This window comes from Saccoglossus kowalevskii, chromosome 8 (genome assembly GCF_978046115.1).
Source record: "Saccoglossus kowalevskii chromosome 8, keSacKowa6.1, whole genome shotgun sequence".
Classification (NCBI taxonomy): Eukaryota; Metazoa; Hemichordata; class Enteropneusta; family Harrimaniidae; genus Saccoglossus; species Saccoglossus kowalevskii.
This window is the reverse complement of record NC_140648.1, coordinates 13296277-13316060: the sequence shown is the minus strand read 5'-3', so window position 1 is coordinate 13316060 and position 19784 is coordinate 13296277. Positions and strand designations below refer to the sequence as shown.

Genomic DNA, 19784 nt, shown 5'->3' with positions numbered 1-19784 from the left:
CATTGGGAAAATGGATCAAATTGATACACCAAAGTTTGAAGATCAATAAGTTCAGTTGATAACTCATTTTTCTTTAAAAGATAATATAACTGGTATTGGAGACTTAGAATAAAGGTGCAACTTAGCAATGAACTCTTACGCATACAATATGCCTAACTTTCTAAATTAGATTTATTGAAATTATAAATGTTGAATATGAACTATTTCTGTTCTAGTAATATAGAAGAAGTTGTGAAATTTGGTGGGCTTCCTGTCAAGAAGCAAATGACATATGCCACAAAACAGCTGATAGCGAGAGAGGTATGATATCATATTTGATACTCTTGAGAATTTGAGATGGGTAAAATAATTCCTGGGAACATAGGTGTGCCAAAAGATTTCTGGGAACATAGGTGTGCCAAAAGATTTCTGGGAACATAGGTGTGCCAAAAGATTTCTGGGAACATAGGTGTGCCAAAAGATTTCTGGGAACATAGGTGTGCCAAAAGATTTCTGGGAACATAGGTGTGCCAAAAGATTTCTGGGAACATAGGTGTGCCAAAAGATTTCTGGGAACATAGGTGTGCCAAAAGATTTCTGGGAACATAGGTGTGCCAAAAGATTTCTGGGAACATAGGTGTGCCAAAAGATTTCTGGGAACATAGGTGTGCCAAAAGATTTCTGGGAAGATACTGAAATGTTTGCTTCACTCAAATCTGGTTTTATAGCATTACAATTGTCCACTATATTGTTTGATATCATCCCATACAATATGTACAACAATACATTGTTTACACAACATGGGGCTTTTATTGTGATCTTTGTTATGTAGCAGTTTTTTGTAATTTTGTTTGCAGATTGAACTTGAAAAGATGAGAAGAAGTGAAGGTGTTACTACAAAAGAAAACAAGTATGTATTGTGTCATGGTATCGTGATAACATTTAAATGAACTCTTTAAGTTCAAAAGTAATATATTGTATTCGATAGCAGTGTCACTGTTGTGAAGCTAAATTAATCATGTAATTTATGTTATTCTCAGAGAACAAAAGAATCCTGTGGAAGCAAACACTGGGGATAAAAAGCAGCAGAGTACTGTTCCGAGACACAAAGAAAAACTACAACCCAAGAAGTTTGATATAGTTGAAGATCAGGTAAGGCAGCTTTCTGTTTTTTAGGATCCAGATTACACCTTTTGATCTCTTCTCCCAGCCTGTATTAGCATAAAATAATAACAATAAAATTAGGTTAGGAACAGATATGATACATGTCCTAGCTCTCACAGCAAGTCTCAGAAGTATTGGGGCAGCCAATTTGCAAATTCGCTAGCGAATTGGCTAAATGCTTGTGTTTTGACTAAACAGTTGGGTTTCGAATCTCGCTGGCACCGACATGTGGTCACGTCCACTCTGGGCGAGTCTATATTACATTAGGGGACATGGATTGTTTTACATAGCCTGGTACATTTCTGGATTCCCCTGAATGATTTACTTTGTTACGCGAGACATGATAATGTATAAGTAGTTTCCCTGTTCAGCCTGAGAATGACCACAGTCAGCTGGCGTACAAGCGATAATACGATAAATGCAATTAACCCATCGATATTTACTATATGGGGCTAACTATCTTGAACACTGCTTGAAACTAAAAGAGACAAGTTGATAAACAGTTTCCTACAAATCAGAACAACAAACTTTCACATCCAAATGATCTATTGGGGAAACGTTAAGTCAACCGCTAAAAAAATTAATCTCATTCGTTGTTTTTTTGTGGACAATCTGCTGTTATATAGATTCGCCCAGAGTGGGTGTGACTACAAGACGGCGAAATTCGAACGCCAACTGTTTAGTCAAAACCCAAGCAGTTAGTCAATTCGCTAGCGAGTTTGCAAATTGGCTGCCCCAATACTTCTGAGACTTGCTGTAACTGGTTCCTACAAAATATGATTTGAAATCCTGAAATAGTGTATCACAATGTAGGTAATAAATCTGACCTGTGCCAGTCAACAATGACTGAATGTTTTGTTTCTGTTTCACATATTCACAGCCCACCAGAGATTTCTTTGGTCGAATTGTCAAGGTTCCACTTAAAGAAAACACAGGTAAGGAGAATGAATGGAAAAAATAAAATACAAGCTTGCAAGTTAATACTTGAGATTTGAAATCATTTGAGAGTAGACATGGAGTGTGTCTTGAATTTGTCTGTACCAACAATTGGGGAGGGGGGTGTTTTATTATGTCAGTGTTCATGCAACAAAAATAGAACTGAAAAAAAAAAATATTTTGCTAAATGCAGCAGGAAGAAAAAGAAATTGTCTTGAGAGAACACATGTTGCAACTATAGTTTATATGTATATCCAGTGATCTGCATTTGTGGAGTGGCTTTAATTTGCATAATATTTTGGTTCATGATGCCATGCAACATTGTTAATAATTACAAATCAAAACTGGTTTCAGCTTCTAGATATATAGAGGTCACTTGTACAGTAATTCTGGATGACCAAATCATTCTTATTTAAAAATACAATCTAATCATTAATTATTCACTTTAATACAATCATTTTTGTATTTTCTGTTTTATTCAGGTGAACAAGAAAGTGAGGCTGAAGAAAATAAGAAAAGCAAACGAAATAACTGTGTTCTTTGGTATAAATTCCATGAAGGATACACAAATGCTATCAGAAGAAACATACAAATTAAAGATCTGTTATAACCTATAGTAGGACGTGCTCAAATCAAATAAAAATTTGATGTTGGTGCTAGCCCTAATTGCTTGTTATTGGTATAGTCACTTGGTTACTGCTCAATACATTCCACTCAGGATGCTTTCTTTTAAAGGGAATTCGTCAATCAATCAGTGATCTCCTTACTAAACAAACTCTATACAAAGCAGTATCTAACACTTGTCTCAATTGGTTGATTTTAATGTGATTTGCATACCTACCACATATGAAAGATATTACAATTTGTACAGGTGAATGGTGTTACCTACTCCATGTTTGTTTTGTTCTACTCTAAGTGATTTAAATATTACAGTGAAAAACAGTAAGGCATGTTTATATTTATATATATATACGGTATTTCTAAACAAAACTCTTAATTGTCGTCAAGTCCAAGTTGAATCCAAACAAGAATGGATAAGCTAGGCAGCTGTTCCATGAAATGCTCATGGTTGCAATCATGCTAAACCTATGACATCAATACACTATCTTTATAATGGTAATTTTGAATTCATAAACAAAAATTAGAAAATACAATATTTTCTTACAGCTGCATTTCTGCATTTCCTATACATGTATATGGATTATTGCAATATGGCATATTTCAAACATGGAAACGCTTTTGCTAGTATTTACTTTCATGGTTACTGATGTTGTTGCATCTTCCATTGTGTGAATTGATGAGAAATATATAGACAACATTGGCAAGTGATTTCAAAATATCTATGCACATTTGTGTACATATAAGTTTTATAGTGTTAACAAGTCAACTTGTATTACCATTTCTAAAATGAAAACATATATTGATATTTTTTTCAAAATTTGGATCAGGACATGTACCCCATGGGAATTTATGTTAATTTGGTCAAAAAATAACCAACAAATACATAAAATTGTAAAAAAATGTTGTGCAGGAAATATTATGGGCGAAAAGGGTGAAAAAGCCGTTTTTTCTTTTTTCGTATTTTTGAGCCAAGTTGATTGAAAGTTTGAATTTTTTCAAACTAATATTAAATTCTAGAGCTCTCATTAGGCAATGTGTTCTCACATGTACAACATATTTAATAGCCTGTGTTTACTCATCTGGTGCTTACATGTATTTATACTCGTGTTGTCTGAGTTGAACACCGAATAATATACCAGGTACATGAGAATGTCGACCAAATGACATGCCTTTATGTGTCTGTGTTATATGATTAAAAAGCCTGTGGTTAAATCAAATGTATATATTATGAATTTAAATCTTTATCATGCAATTTAGTCTATTTTGGGTGATTTTGTATTAAAAGCATGATAATAAATTACTGTAGTATACATACTCTCACTAGTGTGTATGTAAACTTAAACCCTTGCATGTGTGTATGTATGTTCCAGTCAAAGCTTTGTAATGAATCACCTTGAGGTGGAATCCTTGGTTGAAGATGCTACTCAAATATAAAAATATTGTTATTTTCTTTATTTGAGATGAATCTGAGCTAGTATACAATACTAATAATTAGTATAGTGCATGCTGATCAGCCAGAAACAAGTATTAGTGATTTGGGGGTGGATGATTAAATTTAATATATAATTTAATATATGCTTGCATAACATTACTGAACTGTTTCAATTCTATAATTCAATTTTGAGCAAGAATAAGGGCCAGTACCAGAACGTAATTGTTCCACCCCATAGACATCTATGTAATGGATTCAGCAACCAAGCACACAAATAGATGACAGTGGATGACAGAGAAGCTAAAATGTACAATAGTGAAATTGGCCACCAGGCAATCACTTAGACAAAACATAGGTACGGCATAGTATTGTATTTGCCACCCTGTTCAGATGATATACTAGTATAGGTATTCTTTCTAGTTGGTCATATTGTGAGATTAGACCCCAAAAAAAGTTTTGCTTCTGATTTTCGTATGTATCAAAAACCGGTGGTTTGCATACCACTGAATTAGGCCACATAAGGTAGGACCAGTTTATTGAATATTTTGATGTTATTTACACTAAATAACTTGTCTGTTTCGCAGTATGAGATCTCCTGTATGATTTGTTACTTTACATATATGTGCTGCCCTCTATAGTTTGGTAGGTAGATCTTATCGATGTATCAATCAATATCCTGAAGTGACAATGCGAATTAAATTGAGTGACAATCAGATACAAATAGCTTCAGTAAAACTTTATCTTATTTAAATTATTTATTTGAATAGTTTGCAGTTTTGATACAGAAATTGGTTGACCTGGATACTGTACAATTTTGATAAACGCATTATTAATTTTAAAAAATGTAATTTGAGCTAAAATCTGTCAGTGAGATATTGTGGAAGTCTGCTACCAAAAAATATGATCATATTGATTTGGTCCTATTTTATCTCGTGGTTTTGTTTGATCACGTAAGGTGAAAAAAAATGTTGTCATTAGATGGGTACTCGTACTACATCATAGAAGGCACGGTACTAGGACTTGTACCTTCCATGATTACGTGTATTAGGACATTCTGGTGAATATTTGTTTGAAAATAATGAATTTCCACCGAAATTGTACCCAAAGTGTTTTCAGGAAATATATTACATGTGTGGTAAAAACGTGTCATCAAGTCAATGTCAAAGCGCCTGCATAAACCAGAGAAACCCTCAATTTTGTTTTTGAATCTGTGATTGTTAAAGGGCGGCAGTCGTCACGCCTCGTCCTGTTCGATACGAGACTCGTAGCGACGTATACAACGCGTGTAAAATACATTGTTTATTTACATGAAATTCAAACACGGGCTGCGCGACGACCACCGCCGCGCTTTACAGCCGTTCTGAGAATTATTCAGACAGTTAGCAATATATCTTGGAACTTTGCAAAACACTTTGGTCTTTTCCAATCTAGACTTGATGGCACCGTTCTACTGGCACGCCCACAGTTGTGGTCATTCCACTATCTTTCTAGATACGGGTAAAACGCTGTTTTCAAAACGAAACGCGTTGGTTACCATACATTAACAGGTTATATATTGTATATGCATTCAAAGTGTTATTTTAAATTGTTATAACCAGCTGAGTCCACCTGACATAGCGCAATTTACAAAACAACTCCTGAGTGTTGAGTAACTCCATTAATGAGCTCGTCGTTGGCGGGAAGGCTCAAAGTAAAGTTTCTTAGCATTGGACGCGCTGCAGTTTTGCTATAGTTTAGAGTTAAACTAAAAGTTTTCTTTACATTGCTGGTGCATTGTGTATCAAATTCAGTTTTTATACCGAGGTAGGAGGGGTACGTCAGGGATACACGGACGGAAAACTTGATTATAACGGTTTGATGAACTTCGTTAATCAAAAGTGCCTTCCTTGAGCGAATCACTTTTTCAACTGAAAATGACGAGAGTATGACGACCGTTATTATGTTTAGTCCATTTTGTAACATGTACAACTGACTAAAATGAGCGAGGGGTTGACAAATAAGTTTGTTTGGTCAAAAAATGTCATTTTTGAAACTGGGCGCCATACACTGTTGCAAGCTCATGAAAGTGTACATCTTCTCTGTAACACAAATTCGATAGAAGATTACATGCAAATATCCAAATTTCAAATAAATAAACAATGAGTGACATCCATTCCGATGGACGTTAAGTGAGTGAATAAATTGTGACGTCATCTTTAGTTCAGTAAAAGTGTTACTTTCTATGCCGAAACGTATCCCTTTCACGCAACCACCAAACCGCTATAGTTTCACTCATTTGGCAGTATCTATGCTAATGTTTCGACAGAAGCTTCCTGATTAAATAACTATGTCGCGCAATTTTTTTTTTCTTTTTTTGGCGACTGTTGTGCCAAACTGTTTGAATTTACCCCATGTGTGCTCTACGCGGTTTGAAATAAAGCAACGATCGTGTGTGATCATGATATTACACAAAGACGGCGATGAGGTATTTGAAAATTGGAAAGCAAGCTAATTTGTCAGAAAAATTCTCGCTTTTTCTGAACGAAAGTTGTAGGATAACACAAAGAAATCAAACATCCCATTATTTACGGTAGTTCTCTTTTTGGAGGATGTGGTGGCCCTGAAAAGGGCCGTTTGGTTTGTGTATGCTAGACTCCCTGGCTAGACATACGATTTACTTGGATTTGGCATGGGATTTCTTGGGCAGAAGTACAGCCTGGATGTTAGGCAGTACACCACCTTGAGCGATGGTTACACCAGACATCAGTTTGTTCAATTCCTCGTCGTTACGGACTGCCAACTGCAAGTGACGGGGAATGATCCTTGACTTCTTGTTGTCACGGGCGGCGTTACCGGCCAACTCAAGGATTTCAGCGGCTAAGTACTCGAGTACGGCAGCCAAATAGACTGGAGCACCGGCGCCGACGCGCTCGGCATAGTTGCCCTTTCTCAGGAAACGATGTACACGACCAACTGGGAACTGCAGACCAGCACGGCTGGAACGAGTCTTGGACTTGCCCTTTGCTTTGCCTCCTTTACCACGACCAGACATATTGAATTAGCAGTTGAGTTCTATCGGAAAACTATAGCTATTGGCGGTTTACTACCAGTATTTATACCTCCCGCTCGGATTCTGGTCGTATAGTACCTCCACCAATCAAAATACGGCAAAGCACGACCTTGGTTGTATCATAGACAGTATAGTAGTAGACTATACTGTCTATGGTTGTATATTGTCAAGGGTCAATAGTCGATGCACAATGTAATTTAAGTGTACAACGTACTTAAATCGTGTTTTCTCTTGCGTTCGTTATGTTTCTCGCCTTGCTTGTCGAATCCTTCATTTGCATTTCATTCACTATATATAATGGGACCTTTGACGGTTACAGTTATTCTGAACATTATTTCTGACGTTCAACATGCCTCCCAAAGCAAGCGGTAAAGCAGCAAAGAAAGGCGGTAAGGCTAAGGCCGCCGCTCGTGGTGGTGACAAGAAGAAGAGAAGAAGGGGAAGGAAAGAATCCTACGGTATCTACATCTACAAAGTGTTGAAACAAGTTCACCCAGACACCGGTGTCTCTTCCAAAGCCATGTCAATCATGAACAGCTTCGTCAACGATATCTTCGAGCGTATCGCTTCGGAAGCTTCCCGTTTAGCTCACTACAACAAGCGTAGAACCATCACCAGCAGAGAGATCCAGACCGCCGTCCGTCTCTTGTTGCCTGGTGAGCTCGCCAAGCACGCCGTCAGTGAAGGCACCAAAGCCGTCACCAAGTACACCAGCTCCAAGTAAATTGTATGCCTAGCGTACTCAAACCAAACGGCCCTTTTCAGGGCCACCACATCCTCCAAAAAGAGAACTACCGTTACGGCAACCCTAAATCCACACCCCCTATGCTGTGCAACAGTTTTAACAAAATATTAGTAACCGTGGTTGAGTACGCATTTTAATTAGGTTATTGTAAATATCTATTTGCTGCATACAGCCTCGCTCACCCGAACCCCGGAATACTTTGCAGTGCAATCGCACAGTGTTGGCGAAATCGATAGAATATCGCCAAACAGAAAACAAAAGTTTGTATTTTTGTTGTTTCAAAGAAACTCATTCTTTTGTTGCAGTTTGAAAAAAAAAAACATGCGGAAACGATTGTTGTTTTTTGCTTGAAGGCCATACATCTTGGTAATTTTGAGAGCTACATACTATCACTAAGGGTGCAATCTCATTACAGCAAATTGTAATGTGCGACTCTAGAAAACCTGGTATCGCTATTAATTCATGTAAATTTCGCAAGTAGTCTCAAAACCTATTACGTAAGAAAAACCCATAACTACTGTCGACATACCCTCAGGCCTAACTTGTTTAATTTTCCGCGATAATAAATGAAATGGAATTTAACGTCATCTGTAATTTCTGTTTCACGTCGCCTTCATCTGTTTGCGATATGTTCAGTCTTGTAGGATATAAATTTAAAAATAAGTGTTAAAAACAAATAGATTCGTCCTTTTATACACAAGTGTACTGTAGATTATTTACTAACAGCTATTAGTTGTCTGAAGTACAATGTCATCCTTGCATTTACTTTATAAACATGCATTTCTAACCCATTTTCTGGCAAGTTTTTTTTGTTATTCCTATTGTTTTTGACGTGGAGTGATTCTCTCCGCCAGAGTATATTTTCGCTTTGAGTCAAGAGTGCGAGGCCGTGGCGTACGACAATCATGCTTGATTGTACTTTGACCTATGTATAATGTCCATTTTTAAGGATACGACTTTAATAAAGACCATTACTACAAAATCAGGACCTCATTACAGATGAGGGGGGGGGGGGGTTATACAGGATTACACTGAAGAACTAAATTATAACGACTTGCTGGGCTCATGGAGGCAATAAAGAATGCTGGAATATATATACATTCAAAAGTTCCTTGGCTGAGCGAAACTGACCCCCTTTATTGAAAACTGTAGCGACGGCCTTACAGTCGGGTGGCGATACTTGTTTTAAATACAATACCTGGGGGGGGGGTGTTCTTCGTGTAATGAAGTGTATGCAAGGAAATTTCAACGTACAATGTAATCGCACTGACCAGGAAAAGGCGCGATGACTATAGTACGCTTAATTATTTGATACTATGGGTAGTGGTTCAAGCACGTGCAACTAGCCAGTCACACAAACAGTCAATGGAAGGCAGGAATACTACCTTTCAATACTGTAGCTGGAGGCTACACAACACACATTTACGGTAGTTCTCTTTCTGGAGGATGTGGTGGCCCTGAAAAGGACCGTTTGGTTTGGTTTGTTTGCGTTTTGTATTTGGTAAGTCTAGCCACCGAAACCGTATAGAGTACGGCCCTGGCGTTTCAAGGCATAGACGACATCCATGGCGGTGACGGTCTTTCTCTTGGCGTGCTCGGTGTAGGTGACGGCATCACGGATGACATTCTCCAAGAAAACCTTCAATACACCACGGGTTTCTTCGTAGATGAGACCAGAGATACGCTTCACACCACCACGACGTGCAAGACGACGGATAGCTGGCTTGGTGATACCTTGGATATTATCACGAAGAACTTTACGATGACGCTTGGCGCCTCCTTTTCCCAGACCTTTCCCTCCTTTACCGCGACCAGACATAGTAACAACTTACAGATGTAAAATCAACTGCTTGTGAGCCGAACGTCTGAACTACTTATACAATAACTGCGAACGTGAGAGAGATCACTACAACTGGCCTTGAAATTGCAAGTGGATTCGCCCCGCCTCTAAAATTTGCATTCAAATGAATTTAGCAGTTGATTTGATGTAATTAGCTGCAGTATTGTCCAATAAGGAATCTGGAAGTGGGGTCAACACACTTTCAAGTAGAGCCAGAATCCTGTTGCCCCCAAGCTCTGTGTTTTCTAGCCCTGAGTACAGTCCTGTAGGTTGGCCTCCTTCCGCTGATCATTCGGGGCCGAATGATCAGCGGAAGGAGGCCAACCTACAGGACTGTACTCAGGGCTATGTGTTTTCGTGAAATGCTATATTCCTGATCTGCGGCAACAGGGTATATATTTTAATAGCGCAATTTTATACTTCGTTGTGTTTCACTATTACTTTATACATAACATTTGGATATTGTTTTATTTTGTTTTGCAGCAGTATTAGTAGCAGCTGAAAACAAACAATGATTTCCATGGTTTGATCAATGGAAAAAATTCATACCTCAAACCCGAGCCGACGGGGGGCGCTTAGACATCCCCTGGAATACAGGGGCTTGTCAACAGACTGCGACCACCCTCCCCTCGTGCTCGAACTAGGGGATTCGCCGTCAGTTTACAAGCCCCTGTTTTCCTGAAGCATCGAGAGCGGTGTGTTTTCAAAGTCTTGCGATAAATAGACGGCATCTAGTCTAATAACTCATAGGTTTCAGCTTTATAAATCCCCCGTCACGGTGAAAACACTGATAGGTGTATTTTTGGGTATGCGATATTGCTGCATAGTGGAAAACTACATGCATTCGACTTCTTGTCTGGCCTTCTTCGGCCGCGTCCCAGGATTGCGTGCCGGTCCTCCGGCGATATAAAATAAACGTGCACTACAATTTTGAAAGAAGTAATAAATATTTTAGAATGGGATTTTAATTTGTCTATAAAATATATTTTTGGTTATGCGATTACTACATAGTGAAAAACTACATTGGTTGCGAACGTGATGAAACCACGACAACAGGTCTTGAAACAACAGGCCTTTTAAAATTTACGTTTCAATGAATCTCGCAAGTTTGTTGACAGTTTCCTCCAATAACACAATCTTGGTAATGAACCCGCGCTTCCTAGGGTTTGTTGACTTTCACACCCTATTGTTGTTTTCGCGCGTCCCCAGTCCTGTTTATGTTTACAATATCTCGCAAGTAATTGGTAGTTTGGTGACAGTTTCCTCCAATCAAATCTTGGTAATGAACCCGCGCTGCCTAGAGTTTGTTGACTTTCACACCCCATTGTTAGTTTCCCGCGTCCCCAGTTCTGTTTAGTTTTACAATAAGCTGATTAAAAATGACGGTTGTGAACATTTCAACCACTTCAGTGACTAAGACCATGGAACTATAATAGTTCCATGCTAAGACTGAAATCTACAGAAACTCTAAATTTGCGGCGAAATATTAGTAATTGTGTTTATTAAAATAATAATAAAAAAAAAACATTTCAGTGCAACGCTTTTTCTAGGGACATTGACAAATCGGTCGATGGGTCTATTTATTCTAGCTCCACTGCAACCATGGTTTATAGTTCCATGCTGCAACTAAAGCGCCATGCATACACGGAATAAATATGGTCCAAAAAGCTTTTTTTTCGCATATCGGAGAAATAGTCATTTAATACTTTTGATCTTTTGATGTATTAACAATGTACGCATAGATATTTCTTTAGGTATATGACTTGTAATGCAGCAAACTTATTACTACTAGTATGTGACATGTGTTCGGAAACTTCTCAATAGAGCTTCGGTACAGTTTCGGATTCGACTGATACGATTTTTAACCAATCACAAGGCGTTAATTTCGACCAATCAGAGAGAACCTTAACTGACCAATCGCAATGCCTGAACAATACTAATGAGTATTTTGCGGTATAAATAATGAGCGCCGGTATTTGAATCTACATTGTATATTACTTCATTCTTGAGCGAGAAGAAGAATACAGCATGGCACGTACCAAGCAAACCGCACGTAAATCTACTGGTGGTAAAGCACCACGTAAACAGTTGGCAACCAAAGCCGCCCGTAAGAGCGCACCAGCCACCGGAGGAGTGAAGAAACCTCATCGTTACAGGCCAGGTACCGTAGCTCTTCGTGAGATCCGTCGTTACCAGAAGAGCACCGAACTTCTGATCCGTAAACTACCATTCCAGCGTTTGGTCCGTGAAATCGCTCAGGATTTCAAAACCGATCTTCGTTTCCAGAGCTCTGCCGTTATGGCCCTGCAAGAAGCCAGCGAAGCCTACCTTGTCGGTCTCTTCGAGGACACCAACTTGTGCGCTATCCACGCCAAGCGTGTCACCATCATGCCCAAGGACATCCAACTCGCCCGTCGTATCCGTGGCGAGCGTGCTTAAATCGTAGGCCTAGCCATGGGGTTTATAGTTCCATGGCCTAGCAAACACAGACCAAACGGCCCTTTTCAGGGCCACCACATCCTCCAAAAAGAGAACTACCGTACTATAAGTCATACCACATACATACATATTGTAAATCATTACATCCATCTTACGGTGATGTAAAGTCCACAATTATGACAACATAGTACCAAATTCACCATTCTTGGTGAGTAATACTATCAGTTCAGAAATAAAAACTACCGTACTATTAATAGAATTACACCATTCTCCATGTTGTCGCCATCTTGTAGACATAAACTCGAATATCTCGCTCCACGATATACTACGGTATTACATTTATGTTTTTTAAATGTCACAAACTAGTCATTTACTCCTGAACCCCAAACACTCACTCTCCATCAAAAAACAAGTAGGGTACAGCACAATGTGAAATGCTTTGTCTGTGCATGAAGTTGAGGTCGAACGGGATAGGGGTCGAGGTGACTAGAAATCGTTCAAACATAGACACAATGGCCATTTCAATAACCATGGTTTTCCGTGACAGATCGAAACCGTAAACTCGCTAGTAGTTTTACTCGGTGCTCCTCCAACGAAATGTTATTGTAACGTTCAATTAAACACACATAGCCAAAATGTTTTGTTTGTTTTTTTCAGCGAAAATTAATGCCAGCTAAAATTCTATACTAAAATAAAGTATTAGTATTTTACAATACATGTACATGAAAATAGTTTATCATACACCTCGTATTGCCCGGACTCATAACGCTATTGGAAATGCGCCCTCACAGCAGGACAATAATTTCCCGTATCACGCCCGGTCCAGCGCGCCCAGCTTTCATCAATCAAATCAAAACGCGTCATTCGAAATTACGTGTGTTTGATGTGGTAAAATAAGGTGTATGATAAAACCTTCATGGGCTGGATACAGCTTTGGCTGCCCTCGGTCGTACGGCTTACGCAAGCTCAGGCAGTCCCGTTGCACGACCTCGGGCCGCAATGCCGTATCCAGTCCATAAAGAATAATAACATCTGGTAAGTTATATGTTAACATACACAGTCAAGTTGACTATGTTGATTAAAAGGGGTTATTTTGTACAAGTGAACAATCTAGTTATCACTAATTGTACTGTCTTACGCGACGTACGTGTGGGCCATCGATGGAGCTAAAAAAAGATAGCTCCATGGGCCATCATGGGCGCGTGCGCAGTGACTGGAGAACCCGTCTTCGCGCTCGAAGACAAAATAACGGCGTGTTCGCTGTTGCTGCATGTGCTTCATACGATTTAAATTATTTTAATGTTGCTGTGATTCCCAACAACAATCTTAATTGTGAAAACCCGTTTGTACCTGTTAAAGTACACGCATAAATTATTCACTGGATTTTAATTTAGCTATTTTCGACCAATATTATTTTGTTAAAATGCTGGTATTGAGTACTGTAGCGCATGGAACTATAAACCCCAGGAAGAACAACCACTTCGTTTCCTTTGAACTATGATAGTTGCCGCGATATCGAATGTTTACTTTGACTGTTTATTTCGTCGCATTAAAAGTAAGCCGATTTACGCAAATGAACGTTTATCTCCGACTATCGGTCATTTTCGGAGTCAATCGGGCGACTTCGAGAGATCACGTGATCAAGTTGTTTCGGTTATAGCATAAAAAAACAACGGCGCCAAGACAAAAACACTGATAAATGAGCGACATTCAACGGGGAAAAAAAACACATTGCCACTTCTGGCGATCGAAGGGAAACACGGAATAAGTCGGGATATCTCGACAACAAACAGCATACCAAACCCCATGTTTCGCAAACTTTCGCAACCTTATTTTTTTGAGGGTTGAAAAAAACAAGAAGTAATGTAAAAACGACATTGAAAATTATGAAAACTCGCTAAAACTCCGACCCGTTGCATGATTTCCGGTACACTGAAGGTCACCCTGCAGACCGACTTGTTTGCGCATGCGTAGTGAACGAAATATTTTACTGCGCAGATATGAAATATTTTTTCAAGTTTTCCGTTTCCAGCAAAGCGGTTGATACGGGCGTATCGGCGGCAACTAACATGGAGTATGACTAATGCTGTGGAAACAAAAGCGAAAGCACTGTAAGATAAACTAAGACAAAGGTTTTTTTAATCCTCTTAGTTACGTTGTTCTTCCTGGGGTTTATAGTTCCATGTGTAGCGTAATGTGTCCCGCATACCAACAAGGATGTCTACGTAACTTACTCCCGATGAACTTTCGTTCGTTGTCATGGCTGATTTACACATTTAGCGAGATGAATGATTTCCAAGTAATACTAGATAAAACTGGTTCAAACGGCTAGTTATATTGGGTGTATGCACTTGGATTTCGTTCATTATTCAGCAATTATAGCATCGGGTCGAGACACGTTTTAATGATATGCAACGAGGTGTGAAGTACGTCCTCAACTTACTAAATAGCCCTAGTAATTGCTATTTGTTTTCTATTCAAGTCGTAGTCATTCAAGAAACAAATGAATTCCGAAGATATTCAGTTAGTGGCATCCACCACAGAAGTGTCAGTTTGTTTAGAACTACACGCTACCACGTTCACAACTTTTTAATAAAACAACGTCAAACAATTGGTATTGTAACAAATAATTTGAAAGAATATTTCTTCACACGTTTAATGTTTCCCACGACGCGCATATCATTGTCTGTTTTCCGCTGAGACGGATACATAGTACGTGTTAATGAAAAGAGAACGTTGTCAAAGCATTGTATCTTTTTTTTCACGCTAGTTTATTTGATTTGAAATATTTATGTCGAACGACCCAGAAAAACGCCATGAAATAATACATGAAATTTTTAAAATGTATTAACTTAAGATCGAATTGTAATTCATTTTGAGTGGAAAGCCGGATATTCGGGCTAATAACTTAGCTATACCATTGGTCAATACGGCGAGTAAATGTACCATATTATATTGAAAGAAGACTATGTTGTTGTCATGGCAATAACGTGGAATACTAGTAATATCCAAATTCGCAAGTTGTGCGTCTGTCTTTGTATGCATGATTGATGCCACTTTACTAATTGAAGCAGAAGTGGGTTATATAGACAAGCTGCGTACAAGCTTTTTCATTTACCGATCCAGCGACTTGCTCCAGATGTGATAGCGCCCTCAAGAGTGTATAAGCTTTTTGCGGCCACTCGGGATGTTTTCATAAGATCTTGTATTTTATTCTCAGTTGTAGAGTATAAATTAATAATTATTCGTAGATAGTTAGGACTGAAAACGAATAATTCAACTACCACTTGATGCGATGCTATCGTATTATAGTTTCGCAAAACGAAATGACTCGTCTCAGTATCTTCTAATGGGAGAACATGTTGACATTTGGTGATTTTGACCCCAAATTTGGTGTGTATACAATTTTGTCTGGCCTTTGTCCACGGTTACTAACCGTGCTTTGTCAGACTTCAAATAAGTAGTCTAGACATGTCTGAGAACTTACGTCGGACGAAAAAATGAACAAAATCCGAAACGCGAGTCTCCTGTCCGACTTGGTAATGATCCCGCGCTTTTCATCGTTTATAGACTTCCTCAAAGGTCAGATAAACTTGTAATTCACTCATTGATTCGTGATTTGAGATCATTTGTCTGATGTCATGAGTATGTGCATAGACAATGGCATTCCGTTGGTGGCGTCTCTATAATACAATAGAACAGAACATCAATTGTAAACTTGGTAATGATCCCGCGCTTTTCATCGTTTATTGACTTTAAGCATTCATTGCTGTTTTCCCGCGCAACAAAAGTCCCGAATGCAAAATGACGCAAAATTGAGACTCGCTTAGATCACGGTTTTTAGTAACCGTGCTTAGATGTTGAAATATTTAGTAGTGTCAATTCATTTTGAACTGAACCCGCCATAATTAGGGGTTTTAATACTTAAACAATGCAGTGCAGATAGCAGAGTGCAACCAAGATAAAAGAACAATAGACACGTCTAATTTTCAGCGTGTATAGCATTGTTCGTTTCCCGCTAATATGATTCTTCTCCAAAAAATACTTTCCGTGGGGGGGGGGGGGCAATATATATTACAAACCGGGTGTCAATTAAATAAGAACATTATCGATGTTTTGGGAATGAACTCATTTAGAAAAGCGTAATGAACTAACATTGAACTTGAGTAAAAAACATTACGGTTTTACGTAGCAGTATTCTTTATGTGCAAAACGCGAGTTTAATAACATGTACGTATAGCGAAATCCAGGACGCATGCGCATTACACTTTTCTGTATTTCATCGAACGACGACTGCAACTATGTTTGCGACCAAAACAACATTTTTATATTACGATAAACCATTCTTCATCTCAAGACCAACGATACCCAGACTCACATCGTGTTCTTAGTTACGCAATAAGTTAAGAACCACGCCTTCAAACCGTTGAAAAACATTCGAATTATCGCCATTCAAGAAGATTCAGTTGGAAACGTATACAATAGTCTTTGATGTTGTTGTTTTTTTTTTAAATAAAACAATGCCATGCGTTTGGTAGTTGTGATTTGGTTTGGGGACATTGTACTTAATTTTTCCCACGCTCAGCCATTTCTCGATATTTTACATAACGTTGTCTGTTTCGCGCTAAAATATCCCATCAAGTGTAATAAATGCGAATAAAACCACCCCGATAAGAATATCAGCTACGAGTGGGGGCATTCTCGTCATGTATACATTTCGAAGTTTGTACATTCATGATACAAATCTGCAACCAGTAGACATGTTTATAGGATTGAGTTGTTTGGAGTCTTAAAATTGTACAATGCATTAATATAGTGAATAAAAAGTAGTAGATTCGAATGAAAAACGGTCACATTCTTGTCAGGGTAATGTAAAATGATTTCCATATTTGTAATGTTTGTCGTGTTGTGCAGGGTCATGAATTAAATAGTGAAAAATTTCGAAAACGTATGATGGCCGATAATCACACGTTCGTGAAAACGTGTATGACGAGTCTCCTTTCTATTTAAACGGGGTTCGTTCACTCATGATGAGATTTTTAGATTAATGTTTCTTTTATATCGGATGTTTATTACCAGAAAAAGACCATCGGCTCAAAAAAAAGGTTAGTACATATCACAGGAGTATTCTTTTTTCCCCAGTTACTAAAATTAAACGGCTGATACATAAAAGCGCAACACGTTGTAAAGGTGATTCATTTGGGGTTGTAAGCAAAATAATAAATTTAATATCTGTTGGCGGAGTAAAATAAAAATATGGTACATAACGGTTTCTGATTTCTTGGTAAAAATTACTTACAAGTAAAAAATGGAATTCGTTTTCAATTACATTTAGATCACAGCAATAAGCCTCAGTTATATTGCAAGTAAAAAGTAACATAAATCCAAGTATGTCTCGTCCTTACTGTTAAATATTGTATAGCATATTGTAGCTTTTTTTTTTTTTTGGATAAAGTGCTATCAGCTTAATTTCGCCCAATTCAAAGAAACGCTTTGCAGTATGCAGAAAAATGGGGAATCTTTCACATTCTCCAAGCACGCACGCCAAGAAATGATCTGCAAGCCAAGAGATGACCACGTTCTAAGTGGTCGTAAGTCAAAATAGGGAGGATTTTGGAGTCGAAAATTAAAAATAAAACATATGTAAGGTAGTAGGGTAAACGTATGGGAGTGGTTTTAACAGTGATAAAGATCGAAAAGTATACAGATGAACTTCTATGTTTGTCAAGTTATGTATATAACTAGTTATAAATCAACGACGAAAGCGGGTCACGTGCCTTGTTATAATTTGGTTGCCATGAATTATTGGAGTCTAAAAGAAAACAGAATGACAAGCTATGAATGTTCATTTTGATTTGGTATGGAAAGTTGCATTTCCAAGACAAAACGAAAAGTGTAATAGCGCCCTCTATTTCTTAGCCACTGTATTCTACGGTCGTAGTTTTTATAGCTACATTTGAGAGAATAGTGCGTTTTATTTATATGTATCCAATATAGTCAAGACGTGCTTGAGCTTTTAGAGACACACCTATTCTTGCGGTTGTTTATTGATCATGGTGTTTACAATTACTAGTATGCAGCATAGGAGTATGAGAGAGGTATATATTGTGCTTTTGTTACGGTAGTTCTCTTTTTGAAGGATGTGGTGGCCCTGAAAAGGACCGTTTGGTTTGTGTACGCTAGGCATACAATTTACTTGGAGCTGGTGTACTTGGTGACGGCTTTGGTTCCTTCACTGACTGCGTGCTTGGCGAGCTCACCGGGCAACAGGAGACGGACGGCGGTCTGGATCTCTCTGCTAGTGATGGTTCTACGCTTGTTGTAGTGAGCCAAACGAGAAGCTTCTGATGCGATACGTTCGAAGATATCGTTGACGAAGCTGTTCATGATGGACATGGCTTTGGAAGAAACACCGGTGTCTGGGTGAACTTGTTTCAACACTTTGTAGATGTAGATACCGTAGGATTCTTTCCTTCCCCTCCTTCTCTTCTTCTTGTCCCCACCACGAGCGGCGGCCTTAGCCTTACCGCCTTTCTTTGCTGCTTTACCGCTTGCTTTGGGAGGCATGTTGAACGTCAGAAATAATGTTCAGAATAACAGTAACCGTCAAAGGTCCCATTATATATAGTGAATGAAATGCAAATGAAGGATTCGACAAGCAAGGCGGGAAATATAACGAACGCAAGAGAAAACATAATTTCAGTATACTTAAAATTACATTGTGTAGTTACTATTGACCTTTGACAATAAATAACCAAGGTTGTGCTTTGCCGTATTTTGATTGGTGGAGGTACTATACGACCAGAATCCGAGCGGGGGGTATAAATACTGACAGTAAAACGCCAAATGCCTATAGTTTTCTCGACGAGCAAAACTGATAATTCAATATGTCTGGTCGTGGTAAAGGAGGCAAAGCAAAGGGAAAGTCCAAGACTCGTTCCAGCCGTGCTGGTCTGCAGTTCCCAGTTGGTCGTGTACACCGTTTCCTGAGAAAGGGCAACTATGCCGAGCGTGTCGGCGCCGGTGCTCCAGTCTACTTGGCTGCCGTACTCGAGTACTTAGCCGCTGAAATCCTTGAGTTGGCCGGTAACGCCGCCCGTGACAATAAGAAGTCTAGGATCATCCCCCGTCACTTGCAGTTAGCTGTCCGCAACGACGAGGAGTTGAACAAACTGATGTCTGGTGTGACCATCGCCCAAGGTGGTGTACTACCTAACATCCAGGCTGTACTTCTGCCCAAGAAAACCCACGCCAAATCCAAGTAAATTGTATGCCTTTCATACACAAACCAAACGGCCCTTTTCAGGGCCACCACATCCTCCAAAGAGAGAACTACCGTAAATTGTGTGTCTGCACGTCCATGGCCTTTGCCATGTTATAGTAATGTCAAATCCAAGTAAACCGTATGCACACAAATCAAATGGCTCTCAAAGCACCACACTCTCCATAAAGATAAGTAACTACCGTGTATGATACTGTAGATGCATTGTTTACACGGTTGACATTTTCGCTTACAAGTAAAATTCGGTAAACTGAATCAATGTGAACATGTAAAGTATAAATGAAATTATATGTTAAA

At 38.8% G+C, this 19784-nt stretch overlaps 7 protein-coding genes across 7 annotated transcripts in view; 4 read left to right on the top strand and 3 right to left on the bottom strand.

Annotated features, from left to right (window-relative positions):
* LOC102807229 (chromosome transmission fidelity protein 18 homolog) overlaps positions 1 to 4042 on the top strand; it is a 35661-nt gene extending 31619 nt beyond the window's left edge. The window contains exons 18-22 of the mRNA XM_085502202.1: positions 216 to 300; positions 837 to 889; positions 1020 to 1131; positions 2024 to 2078; positions 2562 to 4042. Coding sequence (XP_085358328.1) covers positions 216 to 300; positions 837 to 889; positions 1020 to 1131; positions 2024 to 2078; positions 2562 to 2689 — 433 coding nt within the window. The 3' untranslated portion in view covers positions 2690 to 4042. The remainder of the gene's footprint in view (positions 1 to 215; positions 301 to 836; positions 890 to 1019; positions 1132 to 2023; positions 2079 to 2561) is intronic.
* A 2743-nt stretch (positions 4043 to 6785) lies between these two features.
* LOC100370202 (histone H2A-like) lies at positions 6786 to 7163 on the bottom strand. Its single transcript, XM_006814742.1, has one exon. The coding sequence runs from the start codon at positions 7161 to 7163 to the stop codon at positions 6786 to 6788; it is 378 nt and encodes a 125-aa protein (XP_006814805.1).
* Positions 7164 to 7508: 345 nt separating this feature from the next.
* LOC100369909 (histone H2B, gonadal-like) lies at positions 7509 to 8223 on the top strand. The gene has a single exon (XM_002733370.4). It carries the CDS (start codon positions 7531 to 7533, stop codon positions 7903 to 7905), a length of 375 nt encoding a protein of 124 aa, XP_002733416.1. The 5' UTR covers positions 7509 to 7530; the 3' UTR covers positions 7906 to 8223.
* A 1210-nt stretch (positions 8224 to 9433) lies between these two features.
* LOC102804511 (histone H4) lies at positions 9434 to 9745 on the bottom strand. The gene has a single exon (XM_006814741.3). The coding sequence runs from the start codon at positions 9743 to 9745 to the stop codon at positions 9434 to 9436; it is 312 nt and encodes a 103-aa protein (XP_006814804.1).
* Positions 9746 to 11794: 2049 nt separating this feature from the next.
* LOC100369759 (histone H3) lies at positions 11795 to 12205 on the top strand. The gene has a single exon (XM_002733369.4). The coding sequence runs from the start codon at positions 11795 to 11797 to the stop codon at positions 12203 to 12205; it is 411 nt and encodes a 136-aa protein (XP_002733415.1).
* Positions 12206 to 18369: 6164 nt separating this feature from the next.
* Positions 18370 to 18794, bottom strand: LOC100369460 (histone H2B, gonadal-like). The gene has a single exon (XM_006814740.2). The coding sequence runs from the start codon at positions 18770 to 18772 to the stop codon at positions 18398 to 18400; it is 375 nt and encodes a 124-aa protein (XP_006814803.1). The 5' UTR covers positions 18773 to 18794; the 3' UTR covers positions 18370 to 18397.
* Positions 18795 to 19092: 298 nt separating this feature from the next.
* On the top strand, positions 19093 to 19470 carry LOC100369609 (histone H2A-like). The gene has a single exon (XM_002733368.1). The coding sequence runs from the start codon at positions 19093 to 19095 to the stop codon at positions 19468 to 19470; it is 378 nt and encodes a 125-aa protein (XP_002733414.1).
* The last annotated feature ends 314 nt before the right edge of the window (positions 19471 to 19784 follow it).

What these genes read in the sequence shown, in the direction of transcription:
- LOC100369460 (XM_006814740.2), bottom strand. Translation starts at nt 18,772, where the DNA reads ATGCCTCCCAAAGCAAGCGGTAAAGCAGCAAAGAAAGGCGGTAAGGCT.
- LOC100369759 (XM_002733369.4), top strand. Translation starts at nt 11,795, where the DNA reads ATGGCACGTACCAAGCAAACCGCACGTAAATCTACTGGTGGTAAAGCA.
- LOC100369909 (XM_002733370.4), top strand. Translation starts at nt 7,531, where the DNA reads ATGCCTCCCAAAGCAAGCGGTAAAGCAGCAAAGAAAGGCGGTAAGGCT.
- LOC100370202 (XM_006814742.1), bottom strand. Translation starts at nt 7,163, where the DNA reads ATGTCTGGTCGTGGTAAAGGAGGCAAAGCAAAGGGCAAGTCCAAGACT.
- LOC102804511 (XM_006814741.3), bottom strand. Translation starts at nt 9,745, where the DNA reads ATGTCTGGTCGCGGTAAAGGAGGGAAAGGTCTGGGAAAAGGAGGCGCC.
- LOC100369609 (XM_002733368.1), top strand. Translation starts at nt 19,093, where the DNA reads ATGTCTGGTCGTGGTAAAGGAGGCAAAGCAAAGGGAAAGTCCAAGACT.